Source organism: Mustela nivalis, assembly GCF_964662115.1.
Source record: "Mustela nivalis genome assembly, chromosome: 9".
Taxonomy (NCBI): domain Eukaryota; kingdom Metazoa; phylum Chordata; class Mammalia; order Carnivora; family Mustelidae; genus Mustela; species Mustela nivalis.
The window spans coordinates 52,158,200-52,178,719 of NC_139028.1; the positions used below are offsets into that span (position 1 = coordinate 52,158,200).

The 20,520-nt window shown below is 42.5% G+C and overlaps 1 protein-coding gene and 1 pseudogene across 13 annotated transcripts in view; one reads left to right on the forward strand and one right to left on the reverse strand.

The window, feature by feature from the left end:
* Positions 1-20,520, forward strand: part of SYTL2 (synaptotagmin like 2) — a 121,266-nt gene that overhangs the window by 47,591 nt on the left and 53,155 nt on the right. For all 12 annotated transcript variants that reach the window (XM_082749035.1, XM_082749036.1, XM_082749031.1 and 9 more), the window contains exon 2: positions 3,201-3,724. In XM_082749035.1, coding sequence (XP_082605161.1) covers positions 3,612-3,724 — 113 coding nt within the window. In that variant the 5' untranslated portion in view covers positions 3,201-3,611. The remainder of the gene's footprint in view (positions 1-3,200; positions 3,725-20,520) is intronic.
* On the reverse strand, positions 5,644-6,856 carry LOC309873459 (heterogeneous nuclear ribonucleoprotein D-like pseudogene; annotated as a pseudogene). Its single transcript has one exon. The product of its transcript is annotated as a heterogeneous nuclear ribonucleoprotein D-like pseudogene (transcript).

Consider the following 20,520-nt stretch of genomic DNA (forward strand, 5'->3'; position numbering starts at 1 on the left):
GCCCTACCACACAAGGGTAGTGGTTGACACTTCCCTGAGCCCTACTCTCCTCATTTGAAAAACACAGATCATAAAATGCTTGCCTTAGATCTCTGTGAGGATCCCATGAAATGATGTTAAGTGCCAGGCATATAGGACATACCCAGTAAATATTTACTTCCTTCTCTTTTTTCCTGTCTTTCCTTAATGCTGCCCCATCTCAGAGTAAAAGCTGGAAATCATACAGCACTAATGTAAGGCCTAATATGGATGATCTACTTCTTTCTGACCTGCTCTCTCCTATCCTCTTCCTGGCACACTCTGTTGTCCCAGCCTTGACTTCTTTGATGTTCTTCAAACACGCCACACCTGCTTCCACCTCTGGACTCCCGATAGCAGTGTGGCTTGTTTCCTCACCTCTGTCAAGTTTTTGTTTCCGTGTCATCTTCTCAACAAGACCAACCCTAACCACTCTCTCTAAAACTCCCAACTCCCCCACTCCTTCCCTTCTATGCTCTGTTATATCACCTTCTGGCAAGTTATATAATTTAATTATTTAGGCATTTTAAAATTATTATTTAACTTGATGTCTCCTCTGAGGGTCGTGTAGGCTCCACAAAGACAGGACTTTTTCTCTGTCCTATGTATTGCTGTGTCTCCAGTGCTTGCAACAGTGCCAGGCGCATACTAAGCTCTCAGTAAATGTTTGCGGAATGAAGTGCGTGATTAGCTTCCATGACCGATAACATCCAGAGTATTGGGAACTGGGAAAGCAGCTGGTATTGAAGAGTCTTGACTGCCATCCAAGGGCTCTGCTGCTCTCTCTCACAATTAGGAGTCAGAGGTTTCGGCCCTTCCCTCCTTCCTCTGTAAAATGAAGACATTGCCCTTTGTCTCACTGATTTTGGGGAAAAACCTTTAACTCTTGGAAGCTCTTATGCAGAAGCACTGGTTAGCTTGTGGTTGTACATGAAGGTGTAGAAACCAGCATTTCCTCCTTCAGCAATGCTCCTAGTTACCACCGCTGGACAACCTGAGTTGTTTCTCTCCTTTTATCTCTTCCTGTCCTGCACTTGTTGACTTTAAAAACAGTCTCTCACTGAACTGTATGTCATCATCCATGGTTCTCCAAAAGTGGCCTAAATTCAGGTCCTTGCTGGCCTCTGAGGTCGAAGGAAGTTACTATGCATCAAAGAAGCTATTCTGCAGGAAAGAATAGCCGTCCGCTGGTGAACTTGTATACTTGGATGAGGTTCATTCATTTACTTACATTCAGAGACTCCCAGTCAAATGGGAGTGACTGAAGGAAGATAAATAATTATAGCGGTGGAGGTGGGTATATGGAGAAGAAAGTGTTTATGTTGGTCAGGCTCCCACAACAGAAGTATTATAGAACAATCCCAAACTTCAGCGGCTTCCAACAACAAATATTTATTTCTTCCCATAATCTCCAGGTCCACTGGGGTGGCCTTATATACTCTGCGTGGCTCAGGTTCTGGTCCTACCTTACATCTCCTTTGCTGGGACTCAGACTAGAAAGGCACGAGCTACGTGGGGCAGGCTCTTCTTGGAGCCGGTGGCAGGAGTATAAGCAGCCAAGCCAACCCACACAAACCTATGCTTGTATCACATTTGTAGCATTCCATTGACCAAAGTCACAAATCAAGCTCAACAACAGGAAGGTAGGGATGAATAATCTGCTTACTCTCGTGGCATCATGGTTGCATGGCTATTTCAGAGAGGGAGTTAGGAGGAATAAGTGAATCTACTTTTAATTCTAGCTGAGGTAGTTAAGGAAGGCTTCCTGGAGATGGTAACTTTCATCTTTGAAGGGTGAGTATTTTTCAAGATGAACAAACAGGCACTGACTTATATAAATGTATGTACATTTTAGTACATTCTTAATATTTGAGTAGTCAGTGTGAGCTACATGCAGAGAGCCTCAGGAATACAAAACAGGTCATCAGAGTACCTGTTTTTGAAGTCTATACTTCATGGGGGTGATCGAAGAGAAATATAACACAAAAGAGAAAAGGGAATGCCATGACCAAGTACACTCTTATTTGGGGGGATAGATCAAAAGTGTGAACTCAGAAAGGAAGCTAGAATATATTTTTAGTTGTTATTTTTGGTAGAGGATGCAAGATATGTGCTGTTTGATTTTCGTTATTTCGCTTCATCTTTACAATCTGTGAGGGACATCCTACTGGCAGGCAAGTGGGAATGAGAAAACTGAGCCTCAGAGTGGGGGGGTCACTTGCTAATGTGACCGAGGGGATATTTCCCAGGGGTTCTATTTTGCCAAAGTCCTTCATAAAAAGGACTCAGTGGTACACGTACTGTTTTATTCTTAAATGAGACTGCCTAAAACTTACTGAATACTTGATTCTTAGTGTCTGCTGTCTGTGAAGCACTGAGTTTGTTAAAGCGCCCCCATCCTGGAGTAGGGGACCTCTGAAGCCCCAAATAGCTGTGAAATTCTGCACGTCACCTTCTCATTGCATATAGGTTTGAGTGGCCTCAAAGGAAATAGGATTCTTGCCCAAAGTCCTACTTAAAATTCTCACTTTGGTTGGGGGAGGTTGCCTCTCTTTCCCCCAGTTTGTTTACCCGTACCAGTAAGTGTTCTTCGTCCTCAGAAATGAAGGGAGCAATCTTGGGGAGTTGCTCTAGATCCAGCAAGGGTGAGAGGTGGGACCAGGTGAAGAATAACAGTCCGCCCTTTGTGCACATTACCTTTAGGTGATACCAGCTCATGACCTGTCATTACAGAGCCCAGATATGTTCCCGTGCAACATTCCTACTCACGGAGATGTGAGTGCTTGTGAATTTTTATTTCTAGTTTCTTACCCATGATCCACTTGACAGCTGGAATCACGTCTTCCTGGTCATACTGACCTTGAGTGTGACTTTTTAGCCTAATATCTCATGATTTTGGAGAGCGAGAACTAGCTCTTTTTTGCAGCCATTGCTTTCCCCAGTGAGTTGTCAAACATCAATAGGCATTTTGTGCACTCTCCATCTTGGCATTCTAGAATTGAGTAGAAGTGTGTTTCATGACCTGTTTTCTTAAGAAGCTGACCAAACTGGTTTTCTTGATCTCAGAGACCATCTCACTGGTCATCTTCTTTCCCCAGGCACGTTTTAAATCTTATAAAAACGAGCAATGCTTACAGAACTGTCTTGCACTGTCTCATGTTCACTGTCTCCTGATTCCCCAGGTATCACGAGATGCTCAGATGTTGCTGCTCTCCTCGAGTTGATGACCCGGATGCAGGAAGAATGAACTGAGTCTGATAATAAACTGAGTCTAAGACTGGTCCAGAGTGGGAGTGTGAGTAGGAATGCCACTGTGGGAACAAGTGACCTGGCTGGTAAGGAATGCAACGTCCTTCTGAGAGCCTCCTCTCCACGTCGTCCCACAGACCACTGCTTCCTCACTGGAAAGGGCGCGGAGGACTTTGCAATCAGGCACCTAAAATTTGGCCGAGCCAACATAAGACTTTTGCCGCAGAACTGAACAAGACATTACTTTATTTAATTTTTCTTTGCATCTTCTAATCATTGAGCAACAGGCATAGTCGTTTTGCTTTGAGAACTATAAGCCAGATTCATTGCTCTTCATTTTGTGTATGATTTTCAAAATGATTGACTTGAGCTTCCTGACAGAGGAGGAGCAAGAAGCCATCATGAAGGTGCTGCAGCGGGATGCTGCCCTGAAGAGAGTTGAAGAGGAGAGAGTCAGGTAAGGGGCTGGGAGGTCCCCTGGCATGGAGGAAGGAGGGACAGTCTGTCAGAAGATGGGACACGTTCTCTTCTCAGCCATAAGTGGAAATTCTGACTTGGAGCTTGAACTTACAGGTTTTCGGTTTTAGGTTACTCCCTGGATGGGGAGTTCTTTCCTTCTTAGTGTCTCTTAATTAATCCCTTAGGACTCCTGCCAGAAATAGTCTTTTTTTTTTTTTTTAAGATTTTATTTATTTATTTGACAGACAGAGATCACAAGTAGGCAGAGAGGCAGGCAGGGGGGTGGGGGAGCAGGCTCCCTGCTGAGCAGAGAGCCTGATATGGGGCTCGATCCCAGGACCCTGAGATCATGGCCTGAGCCGAAGGCAGAGGCTTTAACCCACTGAGCCATCCAGGTGCCCCTGAAAAATTTTTTTAATTCCTAAGATTTTTAAAAGAAAATAAATCAGGAAGTAGCTCCCATTTCTGCATACTTTGAGAAATGTTTGAATTGGTTTCAACAGCAATTGAAATTGGCTCTGAGTCACTCTTTCATCTGTGTCTCACAAGAAGGAGTGGCAGCTTCGACACATGCTTGCTGAGAGGAGCCCACATGTTCCATGTCAACATTCCCTCCACTTTCCACTCACCCACAGGGTTGGTAGAAGGAGAGTGAGAGCAGGATGCCAAAGGAGTGGGCTTGAGCCCAGGCCCTGCCATCTGTTACCTGTGTAACCTCGGGCTTTGAAGACCTTGAAAGGCTTCTGGAATGTGAGTTGGTGTATTAACTGCATAATCCCCATCCCAGGAATTATCTGAAAGGAGCATAAGCCATATTCCTATTTCCTGGGACACAGGGCCATGAGTAATGGATCTATTGGCATCATTTCCCATATTTTGACCCTAATCAAACATGCTGAAATTCACTCTAAGCTCTTCAGAGCATCTATTTATGGCTAATAATAGCTCGTAGAGACAGTGCTTAACAAACTAATGATTCACAAATGACAGCAATGAACAGATTGCAAAGGGCATTTTTCTGAGCTCAAACACACTTGTGCAGTTGGTAGGGGCTCAGGGTGGGATATAATTATGCCTCCTTGATGTGTGAGGAAGTTGACTTTGAGACAGGTCAGGTGACTTGCTCAAGCTCATACAACCCATAGGTGTCAGGATTGAGAGTTACATTCTGGTCTTCAGGTCCTCATGCACTAACTCTGCCACTTTTTTTCTGAGAAAACAGTAGCAGACCGGCCATCCTGGCACCTGGCCATGGAGAACGGGGCGGCTGCTTGGTATGAGGTAGGACGCTGAACTGTGATGGTGACAGGTGCTGGAGAGCCTGAGAATGGGACTCTTTACTAGTCATGCACCTCCCTACAAGCTGCCTGTAGTCCTCTATACACCGGGATATGGGGGGGGCGCGCGGCTATTCTCCATTTTTAGCAGGTGTGGTATCTTGAGTATTTTTATCCATGAGGGGCAAAATTTACCCTAATCCTCCCTCAGAACCTTTTGGTAACACTGATCCTTTACCGAAATACAGTTTATAAAGCCCTTTCACGAATGATGTCCTACGTTTCCTCACAACCGTGCTGAGAGTTGGTGAGGCAGGACTGTTACACCCATTTTAAAAAATAAGGAGTGAGGACAACACAGAGACAATACTAGCTGATTCTTAAATCATGATGGGAATTCCTTTATCCTCTCAGGAGACAAGACAGGGAGACTTGGAAAGAAAGTGGTGGAGCAAAGATGGCCCTGGGCCCCTCTTCCTATGACGTCAGGATGTGCGGACTGTAACTACTGGGTTCCTGAATTCCTTTGATTCCTCCAGTGATCAGTTGTCATGTGTGGTCTGCAACTCTGTGTCCCTCTGGGTTAGGGAGAGAGCTTTGTCTTCCCCCTCTTTTTTTTTTTTTTTTTTTTCACATAAGGAAGCATTTATTTGAGGTTTAACATGAAATCATACAAATAAAATTTGTATAAACACAAATCCACATCGAGTCATAACACAGATAGCAAAAGACAAAGTAAAAACAAAGAAAACTAATTGGCGGCTATATACAGTTGGACACAGTTGTGTCTTGTACACTAGAAAGTCTTTTACAAAATAATCATCTTAGATCAACAGAAGGCCAATCTTCAATGTCGTCCTGCAAGATGGGTTAACTTTAGCAATTTCCTCCTGTTTTCTCCAATGTCCTCCTTTAGTATGGCTGGTAATTGTTTTGGTGATTGCCACCCCCTCGAGATGCCTTGCTGTAAGTGCTCTGTTGGCCACTGTAGTCTGCATATCCCTGTCCATATCCATAGTTCCCATAGTTATACCCAGTATAATCATAGCCGCCATAGCCACTATAGTTTTGATCACCACCATAGGCACTATTGTAATTTCCATATCCTAGATCATAATAGTTATTAAATCCTTGGTTCCAGTTTTGGCCCTGACCTCGTCCACGACCCCTAGTGCCACCTCGTCCACCAACTGCAGCACCTCCTCCTCCTTTTTGTTGCTGCTGTTGCTGCCTGTATACCTCTTTGGGTTGTGCAACTTTGATTTCACACTTCCCAGAACCGATTTGATGATATCTGCTTTCTAATAATTTCTTTACTGGCTCTTCATCTGTATATGTGGTAAAACAAAATCCTCTTCTTTCATTTGTTTTTGTATCCATGGGAAGTTCAATATTTTCAATCTCTCCAAAGGCTCCAAAATATTCTTTAATTTGTTCTTCCGAAGTATCTGGGCTCAATCCACCCACAAACACCTTTTTGGGCGGTTCTTTCCCTTTTAAAGCTTTGGCCCTTTTGGGGTCTATCAATTTGCCATCCAGTTTGTGTTCCTTCAGTTCCAGCACCTTGTCGACACTAGCCGCGTCTTTGAAAAGCACGAATCCGAATCCTCTCGATCTTCTGGTCACCGGGTCCGTCTTAATCGTGCAGCCCACCACTTCCCCAAACCGGGACAGATACTCGGTCAGATCTTTCTTGCTCGTATCCCAGCTTAAGCCTCCAATAAACATTTTCCCGTCATCCTGCTGGTTCTTGCTCGCGTTGATCTTGGATCCCTCTGCGAACTCCTGTATGTTGCTGTACTCGTTCATGTCCTCCATGGCGGCGGAGCTGTCGGGGGCGGGCGGGGGGTGCTGGCGCGCAGTCCGGGTCGCGGCGGCAGCGGCGGCCCAGCGTTGTATGGAGCTGGATTTAAAATGGCGGTGGAAGAGGTGTCTTCCCCCTCTTTTAAATGCACTTAGCCCTAGGGACTGCAGGCTCCTGAGTCTTCCCTGGAGTTGTGTGTTTGAGTGGAGGTGTTTTATAGGCATCTGCGTGGCTGATAGAAAAATCCTCCAGAAATGCCAAATTCTGGCAGGAACTTTGTAAGGGGTGTAAGCATATAGCCTCTGGTACCAGCTGTCAGCAGCCCCAGTGACAGGGAGTCCCTTAGTTAAAGCGGTGGGTGGGTTTGCAGATTCCCCTTCTGTTCACTGTTTCTCAGGGTGCCCCAGCTGCTGCTGCTGCCTTTTTTTTTTTTTTTTTTTTTTTAGGATTATTTATTTATTTATTTATTTGAGAGAGAGTGAGAGAGCATGAGAGCGGAGCGGACTCGATCCTAGGACTCCAGGATCATGACCTGAGCCGAAGGCAGTCACTTAACCAACTGAGCCACCTAGGTGCCCCACAGCTGATGCTTCTGTAAACTGATAGCGAGAAGTCTTGGGATGGCAAAAAAAAAAAAAAAATCAAGTGTGAGTCAAGCCCTGTGTACTACCACCACGCTGGGGAAGGCATCAAGCACCTGATGTAGACTCAGCCACAGATAGGTTTAGGACTCTGGTCCTGGGGAGGAGTGATGGTGCGTGGTGAATGGGGAATGGGGCAGCTGGTGAGTGTGAAGCCCATAGCGGGTGGACACAAAGAGGTGTAGCCTGTGGCCTGGCCTGCTTCACATAAAGAGGATGGCGCTCTGACCCCTCTTTGATTTAGGACTGAAGGGACTTGTGGTTATGGGTCTGAGGCTTTCTGCCCCTAGGCTGGTGGAACTGGATCTCTGGTCTTTGAAAATACTGTTCCGTAGGCTTTTGCTTGCAGCCCCTTTGCCAGCCTCTGGCTGTTGTCTTTGACTATGGATTAGCTTTCCCTATAGCCTGACAGCTCTGGAAAGATTTTTTGGTCCCTATCAGTGATTTTACAGAGGAAGAAGGTAAAGTCCAGAGAGGGAAAGTGACTAGCCCAGGGCCAAATAATCCCTGCCAGAGCCGTGGTAAGACAAAGCTCTCATTCCGGTGCTATTCCCTCCACCCCATGCTGCTATTACTGCCCTTTGCAGTTTGGGAAGCTGCAAGCTGTCTTTGTTAATCATTTGTTAATTTGTGAAGCACTGTCTAGGAGGTATTATTAGTAGCCATAATCAGACACTCCAGGGTGCTTGAAGTGAATCTCAGTGGGTTCACAAAGCATCATGTTCAGTTCGGGTCAAAATCATTGGTATTCTTTCTTCACAAGATTAGGGAAGAAGTCCCCTGCTTAACCTTGGAGTCAAAAGTGACATGAGTCTGAATCCTCTCCTAGCCACTGATCAATTGTGGTTCACTGGACAAATAACTTAACCTCTCTGAGCCTTAACCCAGAGACTGAGAATGACCGTTAACACCAAACCCAAAGGATTAGAGTGAGGATGAAGTAAGATAATTCTTTATCTTAGCATGTAAGAAGTGATAGACATATTTCCATTCCCTTATTCCCCACTTCACCTCTGCTTTTAAAAAAGGGCAGAATTCTATGCTTGATAATCTGACTTCTTAGGAGGAAATTACTCCCCAAACTCTCCATTATTTAATGCAGTGAAGTTTAATCGAGCATCTACTAAGTACAGGGAACTTCTCTGGACAATGATATGAAGAGAATTCTATGGTAATTAAAATATGGTTCCTGCCCTCAAGGAAACTGACCTTTATCAATAAATTATTCATTATCAATAAATTATTTATTATATATTTATATATAGTATATAAATATTATCAACAAGTTATTTATTATCAATAAGTTGATAATCCACTTTGCACATTTAAAATCTCAGCTTTGTTTCCCTAACACGATTTTACAGTTTCCCAATACTTCTCCCTTGATGGTGTGTGGTTTTAGAAACACAAATCATAATTCTGATATTGGCCTAAGCAAAACATCATTAGAAAGGCAAACCTGCCACTATAAATCAGTCTGATCTTTCGAATGCTAATTTTTTATGGACTGTGGAGTATGATTCTCCTGCAGCTCTGAAAGGATCTCACTAATGCAGTGAAGCACTATTGCCCACTAAGACCAGGTGCTGCCTCCCAGTGCTTTTCGGCCCGGCTCTAGGTGAGATTTCACGTTCACGCTGAAATCTGTTTGCCTTTCCTGACATATCCAGGGCTTCCAGTTGTTCACAACCATGCTCATCTGAGACATTGTGCAGATGACTTCATCTCTGTGTTACCTCCGGTCTGATTTCATGAATGAGAAAGAGGAGTGTCACCCAGGGGAAGTAAACCATTCGGTTCCCAAATCATTCTACCTGTTTGTGGTAGAACGTGGACTCAACCCAAGGGAACAGCCACTGTGGTGTCTCAAGAGGCAGCTGGAAGATACCCGTCCCAGGTCACGGCCACCCCACAGTTGTGTTTCCCGCTGCATCTCTGGGCACACTCTTTACCATGCATGGATATTCAGCTCACTCCCTAACTGCTGGAGACATTCCACAGACCAGCTGTGAGGCAGATATTGGGTTAGATTCTTTCTCTCTTCCTACCGCTTCTTCTTTTTAAGAAACACCATACTGCATACACATATGTAATTTTAGTCTTTTATGGTTTGAAAATGAGACACTCTAAAGGTGGTGTTTCCTGTGCTTGGCGTCATACTGTCAGCAGGATATCCCAGCACCACGCCTCCCAGCCCCGTGCACACAGAGCCACATCGCCAGGACGGGCATTCTTACCATAGATAGCATCTCAACTATGACCACATCTTATAATTCTTAGCTGTTCCCCTAAGACCTAGTTTTTTATTTTTATTTTTTTCCTAAGTAAAGGCAGTTGGCATTGAAGAACTGCTTCCCAGGACCTCTGGGTCCTGGGTAGAGGAACCAACATTTGTCGAGAAACCATATTGTATACAGAGCTCCACATGCATTTGCCCCTTTCATCTGCATAGCAGTAGTAGCTGAACCTGCTTAACACTGAGGAAGTGAGGTAGAAGAGGTCAAGCTCCCTGCATGATTGAAGCCTTGTGCCTGTAACACACTGTAACGCCTGTGCTTTCCACTTGCTGTGCTGCCTCTCAGCAGATGGTAGGGATTTACGATGTGTCCACAACACAAGGGACACATGTGTCCTCCCATCTTCCACTGTGAGGAACATATGCAATTTATTTCATTCTCACATGTGTTGGTTTTCAGATTCTCTTTCAAAGGTTAATTCCTTTGTAGAGTGAAGTGTGATGGTCATCTTCGACACCAACATCATGTTTGGCTCACTCAGGATGGAGTAGCAGAAACAGCCTTGACCAGGAGCCTGCACGGCTTTTGGTCCTGGCTCTGTGTGACTTTGGGCAAACCTCCTAACTTCTTTGGCCCCAGAGTACTTTCAATTCACACAGTGTAACCATCTAATCTAGAATATACTGAGGGGTTTAAAAAAAAATAAAAATAAAAAAGGCTGGGGAATGGGCCAGTTAGCCTCTCTGGACAGCCTGCTGGTTCTTATCTAGTTGACGAGATGACATCAACCAGATAGGCCTTTGCCAAATCATGATGAGTAGCTGAAAGCTGGGGTGTGTTGTGCAAATAAAAAGGGGGGAAAAGAGGATAGGCTGAGGGAAAACTGTTGAGGCCAGCAGGAGGGTGTCCCTGCTTTTCTGGCTTTCCTCTGGAAGTGTTCACACTCTCTCTCTGCAACACAGGAATGGAGACAGGCATTGGGCTGACTAAAATGTTGAATTTTTTTAAAAAGATTTTATTTATTTATTTGACAGAGATTATGAGTAGGCAGGGAGGTAGGCAGAGAGAGAGGAGGAAGCAGGCTCCCCGCCAAGCAGAAAGCCTGATGTGGGGCTTGATCCCAGGACCCTGGGATCATGACCCAAGCTGAAGGCAGAGGCCTTAACCCACTGAGCCACCCAGGCTCCCCTGAAATGTTGAATTTTTTATGCACAATTCTGAGAATATGGCTGGTATTAGTGGGGATTAATGAACTGTGAGCTATGAACTATAAAGGGGATTCATGAACTAATGAACAAATGAACAGATACGGCCTTTAGCATAAGGAGGAGACAAGATGGCTGTCTTTGACAATTGACTAAATTATTCATATGTGATGGTGAGATTGTGGGTATTGAATGAGATGATGCATGTTAGGTGACTTGCACAAGGCTAGTACAAAACATGCTTTGTGTGTATTAGCCAAAAAGAATGGAAGTGTGTCCTGCCTGGAGGGCCAGCAGGACCCTGTCCTGTCTGGGCTGAGGGCTCTTCGCCTAGCTTCACTTAAGCCCACCAGCCTGTGGGTGTTAAGTGGACTCTTCTCCAGCCTCAGCTCTCTCCTATGCTCCGTGTGCCTATGTGCATAGGATGATAAGGGATGAAAACTGGGATCTTAAGAAACACCTTTTTCTCACTTCAACTAAATGGTATAAGAATTAGAGAAACAAATGCCATTTTTTATTGGTAAAATTAGAGTTGATGAAAAATGAGACATCAACCCGGGCTGATGGAGAAGATTGTAAGAACACCATCTAGATGGTGGGATTTTTTTTTTTTATGATCCTATATCTTTATAAAACCTGGGTTTTAATGTCACACATACATATTCATCTATGAAATATTCCAAATGACTAAGATAAAAAAAGAAATTGATTGATTAAACCTAGCAGGGATTATCATGTGAGGAAAGACATAAATGGCACTTAGTGAATTGGAGTAGTTTCTTATTCTTTTGCCACTTCAGTGATAAGTTAGAAACCCCCTCCGAATTCCTAATGGTTCCCAGCCTTCCAAGGGACTGCGTGTTTCTGCGGGCCTGTCTCAGCCAGCATGTGCTCACGGTGCACTGAGAGCTTAGCATGGTCAGGGCTTCCAGACAGTTGTTTGGGGAGGAGCAGGTCCAGAGTAGCACAGGGGCACCTACAAAATGCCTCTCAGCCAAAACCCAAAATAAGTAAATAAACAGCCTGAAGAGGAATTGAGAGCTGTTAGGTTAGGAAGGTTTGTGGTTTCTTTCAACAAGAGGATGGCTGATGCTCGATTTCATGTTCGTGCCTATTCTTCCGAGAGTGAGGTGCCCTGCCTCGTCCGGAGAAGTCACTGCCATTGTGACGGGTATGGTTCACTTAACCCCAGCAGTGGCAGGATCACTCTTATCTCTTGCCTGACTCAGACTGGGGTGGCCATGGAGCATTTATGTGTTCTTTAATTTACCCACTTGCCAAACAATTGTTGGGTATCAGCTCTGCGCCAGGCTCGGTGCTGGGTGCTGGCCCGACAAAGGTGATTAAGACGTAGTCCTCACCTTCAGGGAATTTGCAGAGTTGACAGATTAGTGGGTGAGACAGATGTGCAAATAGATCATTGGAATATGGTGTGGTCAGTGCTGGGAGTAAATGGGGAAGGGCAAGCCGTTGCCCTGTGCCTTGGCAGTCAGGGAAGGTTTCCCCCTGGCGGTGGCATATGAACTGGGTCTGAAGCAATGTGCTGTCCAGTGAAGTGAGGACAGAGATCCTGAGAGACTTCAGGATATAGTGGCCTCCTACCAAGATGGAGACACTGCTAGGGGCTTTTAGGTAAACACCTATTTAATCACCTCAGAAGTCCTGTCAAGTAGGTCATATTTCCCCCTGTCTTTACAAAGAACTGAAGCTTCGAGAGGTGCACTAACCTGCCCAGGTAGCATATAGGAAGGACCTGTTTGGGAGAGTCTAAAGCTCATAGTCTTTCTGCCAGGCCTTTCTGTTTCTAATGTTTAGGGAGGTCAGAAAGAGCAATTTGGAGAATAGTAAGAAGTCTAGAGTACTGGCAAGTAGAGTCTGAGGGTAAGTGCTGGAAAATGAACCTGAAAAGACAGCCTGAAGCCAGGCGGTCAGGGGCCTCATATGAAATGCATTCACTCCACGAGTACTAAATAAAATCCCACTATTTTCCAGAGACTACAAGCAAAGATATATGGAGTACAGGCTGTGCTGCTGGGGCTCATTTTCTAATCAGGGAACATGGGAAGGACTTCTCTCTTCTGGAACTGAACTCAAACTTGGTCCTTTGGTTGGAGAAGGCAAAAGCTCCATCAGCAGCCCATAGGGGATTGTTTGCCCCATGGAAAGCCATAGGCAATTAGAAACCATTAGAAATGTTTAGTAATAACCAGGACCTCTCTGGTGATTCCAAATCATGAAGTGATGACTCTCTTTGTCAGGGTTTGGGGATGACAATGTGTCCAAGTGTTGTGATTGGGTGTGTTTGGAATGGAGTCACTTCTACCCAGGTAACTGGGAGAGGAGAGAAGGTTCCAGCAGAGAGTTGAACTCTGGGTAAAAAGACACTCCTCAGGCACACTTAGGAGAGAGGAAATGTACTTGCTAGAATCTCTTCGTTTGCCCCACTCCCAGGTATGTCAGTGTGCAGTGCTCACACACGGCCCTGATGTCACCTTGGTGTGGCCATAAAACATGTTCTCTGGCTAAGACACATAGATTTGCTACTTTAGGAAGGGTGCATATTAGCTTGAACGACAATCATGAAACCTTCTTGGACTTCATAGTATAGTACCTTCCAGAAGTTCAAAGTCAGCTTAAGGCTTTTATACCCCTTTATTTTATGACTATGTTCTAGAGTTTGTGATTCTCATTTTATTGAGATGGATGGAGAGATGTGGAGTTTAAAAGACTTGTCAAGTAGAGGGCTGGCTGAGAAGATTGCAGAGTAGGAGGACCTTAAGCCTGCCTCTTCCCAAGGATACAAGTAGATAACACTCCCATCTGAAGACTGGCAGAACAAATTCCACAACTAAACGGTGATGAGGCCAGCTCAAAGAAGGTAGAAAGGGCCAAAACCTGGTCTCAGAGTGAAGTGGACTGGGTCCATCTGCAGTACAGAGGGAGCGGGTGGCACAGAAAAGGGTGAAAAACAGACTTTCACACTGGAGAACCCACAAACTGGAGGATGAATCCCCATAATATTTGCCTTTGAAAGTGAGAGGAGCTGAATTTGTGAGTTCTTCAAGTCAGTGGGATTTAAAGCCTGGAATGTTAGAAATCAGGGGCTTCGCTTGGGGGAGAGCCTGGAGGGCATTAGGAAGCCGAGGCCCCAGCATTAAAGAAACAGCACAAACAGCTAAAACATACAGCTAGAACCAGCAGTTTGAAAAATACCGAAGGAAGACAAGAGGGAGTGATTTGCTCATCTCAGAGCGTGGCTTGTGGCTCCAAGAGACAAGAATCCTGGGGCAACCCCTCCAGGAACAAAGGAGCTGGCAGGTGCCATTTACCTCCTCTGCTCCCCAGCATAAACAACAGCCACCTGCAGGAACCAGCCTGGCTCTGACACTTGTTTACCTAACTTGTTTAAACCAAGACACACCACCCTGCACTTTGCTGGATCCTCCCTTTTCAGTCACACTTGCCGTGGTTTCAGCACTCTGGGCCCCTCCCCAGGAAGACCAGTGCAAATCTGGCCAACAATACATCTCCTCACCCAGGCATTGTGTGGGACATCTTTTCCAGCTACAGAGGGGGCAGGTCTCATTATGCAAACAGACAACCACACACTTTGTTAAAATGTGCCCCACTCCTGCTGGGGACCAAACACTGCCCATGATAGGCAAAGAGAGCCTCTGCAGACAACTGGACTAAAGGAAAAAGAGGTCAAGACTCAATAGCAGAGGATACCAACACACCTAGGAAACATTCCCTTTGCCAGGCCCTGGGGAATAGGACATGCAGTGCGGGTCAGACAGGATCTCTTCTTTATAAGGCTACTATTATTAAGAGCAAGAGACATAGGGGCGCCTGGGTAGCTCAGTGGGTTAAGTCGCTGCCTTTGGCTCATCCTGGGATCGAGCCCCACATCTGGCTCTTTGCTCAGCGGGGAGCCTGCTTCCTCCTCTCTCTCTGCCTGCCTCTGATCTCTGTCAAATAAATAAATAAAATCTTTAAAAAAAAAAAAGAGCAAGAGAAGTAGCTGACATATCTAACACAGAAACAGACACAGAAAATCAGTCAAAACGAAGCAGAGAGATATCTTTCAAATGAAAGAAGAGGACCAAACCATAGCAAGAGATGAGTGTGAAATGGGTAAAAGTAATATGCCTGATAGAGAATTTAAATTAATTATTATAAAGATATTTACTGGAGAAAAAGAGCGGGGGACATCAGTGAAACTCTTAACAGAGAGCTAAAGAATCAGATCGAGAACACAATAAATGAAATTAAAAATACATTTGATGGAATAAATAACATGCTAGATGAAGCAGAGGAATAAATTAATGACCCGTAGACAGAGTAATGGTAAGTCACCAAGCAGAGCAAAGGAGACGAGAGAAAATTATGCAAATCGAGAACAATCTTAGGGACCTCAATGATTCCATGAACTATAATAACATTCACATGGTAAGGATCTCAGAAGAAGAAGACAGAGAGAAGGAGGCAGAAAATTTATTTGAAGAAATATCTGAAACTTCCCTAATCTGGTGAAGGAAAGAGAGATCCAGGTCTGGGAGGCACAGAAATCCCCCCAAAATTTCAACTCAAGGAGGTCCACACCAAGGCACATAGTAATTAAAATGGCAAAAAAATAGCTATTAAAAATGTTAAAAACAGAGAAAAGATGACAGACAGTTACATACAAGGGGAAATCCCATAAAGCTGTCAGTGGATTTTTCAGCAGAAACTTTGCAGGCCAGAAGAGAGAGGCAGGATGTATTCAAAGTGCTGAAAGGGAAAAATCTGCAGCCAAGAATACTCTATCAAGCAAGGCTGGCATTCAGAATAGAAGGAGAGATAAAGAGTTTCTTAGACCAAGAAACTAAAGGGGTTCATGATCATTAAACCAGCCCTGTGAGAAATATTAAAGGGGGCTCTTTGGAAAGGAAGGACCATAAGTGAGAGTATGAAAAGTAAAAACAACACAAAAGTGGTAAAAATAAATATTTCTTTAAAAATTAGACAAAGGATTCATAAAAGGATGTAAAACATAATACCATATACCTAAAACATGGCAGAGAGAGGCGCAAAGAATGGGCTTAAGCTTAAGTGCGTATCAACTTCATATAGATTGCTGTATGAAGAAGATGTATACAAAACAGTAACCACAAATCAAAAACCAGTAATAGATATACAAGAAATAAAGAGAGAAGAATCCAAATATATCACCAAGGAAAGCAACAAGCCATGAGAGAGAACAAGAGAAGAAAAATCAGACAAAGTCTGTAGAAACAACCACAAAACCCCTAACAAAATGGCAATAGATACATATATATCAATAATTACTCTGAATATAAATGAACACCCAACAAAACACAGGGTGACAGAATGGATAGAAAAACAAGATCCATCTGTATGCTACCTACTGGTGACTTGTTTCCGACTGAAACCATAAGAAAAAAAAAAATCTGGAAAGAGCAGAAATACATGAAGGTTAAATAACATGCTACTAAAAAAATAATAATAATACTAACAAATAACATATGACTAAAGAATGAATGGGTCAACCAAGAAATCAAAGAAGAAATAAAAAATAACATGGAGACAAATGAGAATGAAAACACAATAGTCTAAAATCTTTGGGATGCAACAAAAATGGGAGTAAGAGGAAAGTTTATAGCAAAACAGGCCTACCTCCAGAAGCAAAAAAAAAAAAAAAAAAAAATCTCAAACAACCTAACTTTATACCAAAAGGGGCTAGAAAAAGAACAAATAAAACACAAACACACCAAATGGAAGGAAATAATAAAGACTAGAGCAGAAACAAATGACATAGAAACTAAAAACAACAACAACAACAACAACAAAAACAAAAAACTTTTTGATTTTTAAAAAGTGTTAGCCTTCCATCAAAGAGGAATATAAGTATTTCTTGGTCTTCTAGGAGATGTGTGATGTCTTCTAAAATATTGAGAGCTTTATTTGCGTGTTTACAGATTTCTTAATGCACTGTCTCAGTGAACTCATTTATTTACTGTAGAACAGATCAATGAAACCAGGTGGTTTTAGTTCTTTGAAAAGATTAAAACAAAATTGATAAACCTCTAGCCAGACTTTAAAAAAAAAAAAAAAAAAAAGTACCCAAAGAAACAAAATCACTAATGAAAAAGGAGAAATAACAATCAACACAACAGAAGTACAAACAAATGTAAAAGAATATTATGAAAACTTGGGGTGCCTGGGTGGCTCAGTTAGTTAAGCATTTGACTCTTGATTTCGGCTCAGGTCATGATCTCAGATTTGTATGGTTGAGCCAGGAGTTGGGCTTCACGCTGGGCCTGGAACCTGCTTAAGATTCTCTCTCTCCCTTTCCGCCATCCTCTGCTTGCTCATTCTCTTTCTCTCCCTCAAACAACAACAACAAAAAGAGTATTATGAAAACCTATATGACAATGAATTGGATAACTTAGAAGAAATGGATAAATTCCTAGAAACATATAACCAACCAAAACTAAAGCAGGAAGAAATAGAAAAGAGACCAATTACCAGCAGCAGAATTGAATCAGTAATAAAAAAGCTCCCAGCAAAGAGGAGTCCAGGACCAGATGGCTTCACAAGTGAATTCTACCAAACATTCAAAGAAGAGTTAGAGCCGATTCTTTTCAAACTATTCCAAAAAATAGAAGAGGAAGGGAAATTTCTAAATGTATTCTTGAGGCCAGTATCACCCTCTTATCAAAGCCAGATAAGAACACCACAAAAAGTGGTGCCCAGAAGGCTCAGTCTGTTAAGCAGCTGCCATCTGCTCAGGTCATGATCTCAGGGTCCTGGGATTGAGCCCCACATTGGGCTGCCAGCTCAGTGGGGAGTCTGCTTCTCCCTCTGCCTCTGCCCCCTACTTTTTCCTCTCTTTCTGTCTCTCAAATAAATAAAATCTTTTAAAAAAATCAGAACACCACAAAAAAGAGAACTACAGGCCGATATTTCTCATTAATATAAGTGCAAAAATCCCCAACAAAACAGTAACAAACAAAATGCAACAATACGGGATGCCTGGGTGGCTCAGTGGGTTAAGCTGCTGCCTTCGGCTCAGGTCATGTTCCCAGGGTCCTGGGATCGAGTCCCGCTTTGGGCTCCTTGCTCAGCGGGGAGCCTGCCTCTCTCTCCGCCTCTGCCTGCCTTTCTGCTTGCTTGTGTGCTTTCTCTCTCTCTCTCTTTCTGACAAATATATAAATAAAATCGTTTAAAAAAAAGCAATAATACATTAAAAAATCATGCACCATAATCAAACGGAATTTTTCCTGGGATACAAGCATGATTCACTATTCACAAAACAATCAATGTGATATGTCACACCAATAAGAAGAAAGGATAAAAACCATATAATTTCAATAGATGCAGGAAAAGCACTGGACAAAGTATAATATCCATTCATGATTAAAACTTACTGTAATGTAGGTCTAGAGGGAACATACCTCAACATAATAAAGATCTTATATGAAAAACCCACATCCAACATCAGACTCAATGGTGAAAACCTGAGAACTTTTCCCCTAAGGTCAGGAACAAGACAAGCATGTCCATTATCAGCATTTGTTATTTAACATAATACTGGAAGTCCTAACCACAGCAATTAGACAACATAAAGGCATCCACATTGTTAAGGAAGAAGTAAAACTCTCACTAATTGCAAATGACATGATACTGTATATACGAAACTGCTAGAATTGATAAATGAATTCAGTGGAGTCACAGGATACTAAATCAATGTACAGAAATCTGTTGCTTTCCTATACACTAATGATGAAGAAGCAGAAAGAGAAACTAAGAAAACAATCCCATTTACAACTAAACCCAAATCAATAAAATATCTAGGAATAAACTTAACCAAACAGGTGAAAGACCTGTACTCTGAAAATTATAAAACACTGATGAAAGAAATTCAAGATAATTCAAAGAAATAGAAAGACATGCTGTGCTCATGCGTTGGAAGAATAAAGATTGTTAAAATGTCTATACTACTCAAAACAATCTACATATTTAATGTAATACCTATCAAAATACAACAGTATTTTTCACAGAACTAAAACAAACAATCCTAAAATTTGTATGGAACCACAAATGACCACAACTAGCCAAAGCAGCCTTGGGGAAAAAAACAAAAACAAATAAAACAGAACTGGAGGTATCACGAATTCCAGATTTCAAGTTATATTACAAAGCAGTAATAATTTAAACAGTATGATACTGTCATAAAAATAGACACATAGATCAGTAGAATAGAACAGAAATCTAAAAACAAACCCACAGTTTGCTCAATTAATCTTCAACAAAGGAGGAATGAATATCCAATGGGAAAAAGACTTTTCAGCAAATTGTGTTGTGAAAACTAGACAACCACATGCAAAGTAATGAAACTGGACCACTTCTTACACCATACACAAAAATAAACTCAAAATGGATTAAAAGGTCTAAATGTGAGACATGGAATCATAAAAATCCTTGAAGAGAGCACAGGTGGTAATACCTCTGATACTGGCCATAGCAGCATTTTTCTAGGTATGTCTCCGGAGGAAAAGAAATAAAAGCAAAAATAAACTGTTGGGACTACATTAAAAGAAAAAGAAAAAAGTTTCTGCACAGTGAAGGAAACAATGAAACTAAAAGGCAACCTATGAAATGAGAGAAGATATTTGCAAATGACATAAATGGTTAGTATCCAAAATATATAAAGAACTGATACAACTCAGCACCTCAAAAAATAAACAAAAAAATGGGCAGAAGACATGATTTAAATTTAAAAATGGGCAGAAGACATGAACAGACATTTCTCCAAAGAAGACATACAGAAGGGCATCAGATGCATGAAAAGATGCTCAACATCATTCATCATCAGGGAAATGCAAATCAAAACTACAATGAGATATCACCTCACACCTGTCAGAATGGTGAAAATTGAAACACAAGAAACATCAAGTATTGGTGAGGATGTGGAGAAAAAGGAATCCTCTTGCACTGTTGGTGGGAATGCAATTGGAACAGCCTCTGTGGAAAACAGTATGGCGCTTCCTCAAAAAATGAAAAATAGAACTACCCTACAACCCAGTAATTGCTTTACTAAGTATTTACCCAAAAAGTACAAAGCACTCAGTCAAAAGGATACATGCATCCCTATGTTTGTTACAGTGTTATTTACAATAGCCAAGCTCCGGAAGGAGTCAGGTATCCATTGGTAGATGAATGGATAGAGAAGAAGTAGTAAATATATACAATGGAATATTATTCAGCCATAAAAAGAATGAAATATTGCCATTTACAACAGCAGGTATAGAGCTAGAGAATATAATACTGAACAGATTAAGTCAGAGAAAAAAATGCCATATGATCTCACCCACATGTGGAATATCTATACAAAAGAAATGAGCAAAGAAAAAAAAGAGATAGAGAAAAAAAAAAAAAAAAAAAGAAAGAAACCAAGACACAGACTCTTAACTACAGAGAACAAATTGGTGGTTACCAGAGGGGATGTGGGAGGGATGGGGAAATTAGGGGATGTGGATTAAAGAGTACACTTATCATGACGGGGAGAAAAACAACAAAAATAATGACAACACTTGTCAAGTAGAACACTTTTTTTTTTTTAAAGCA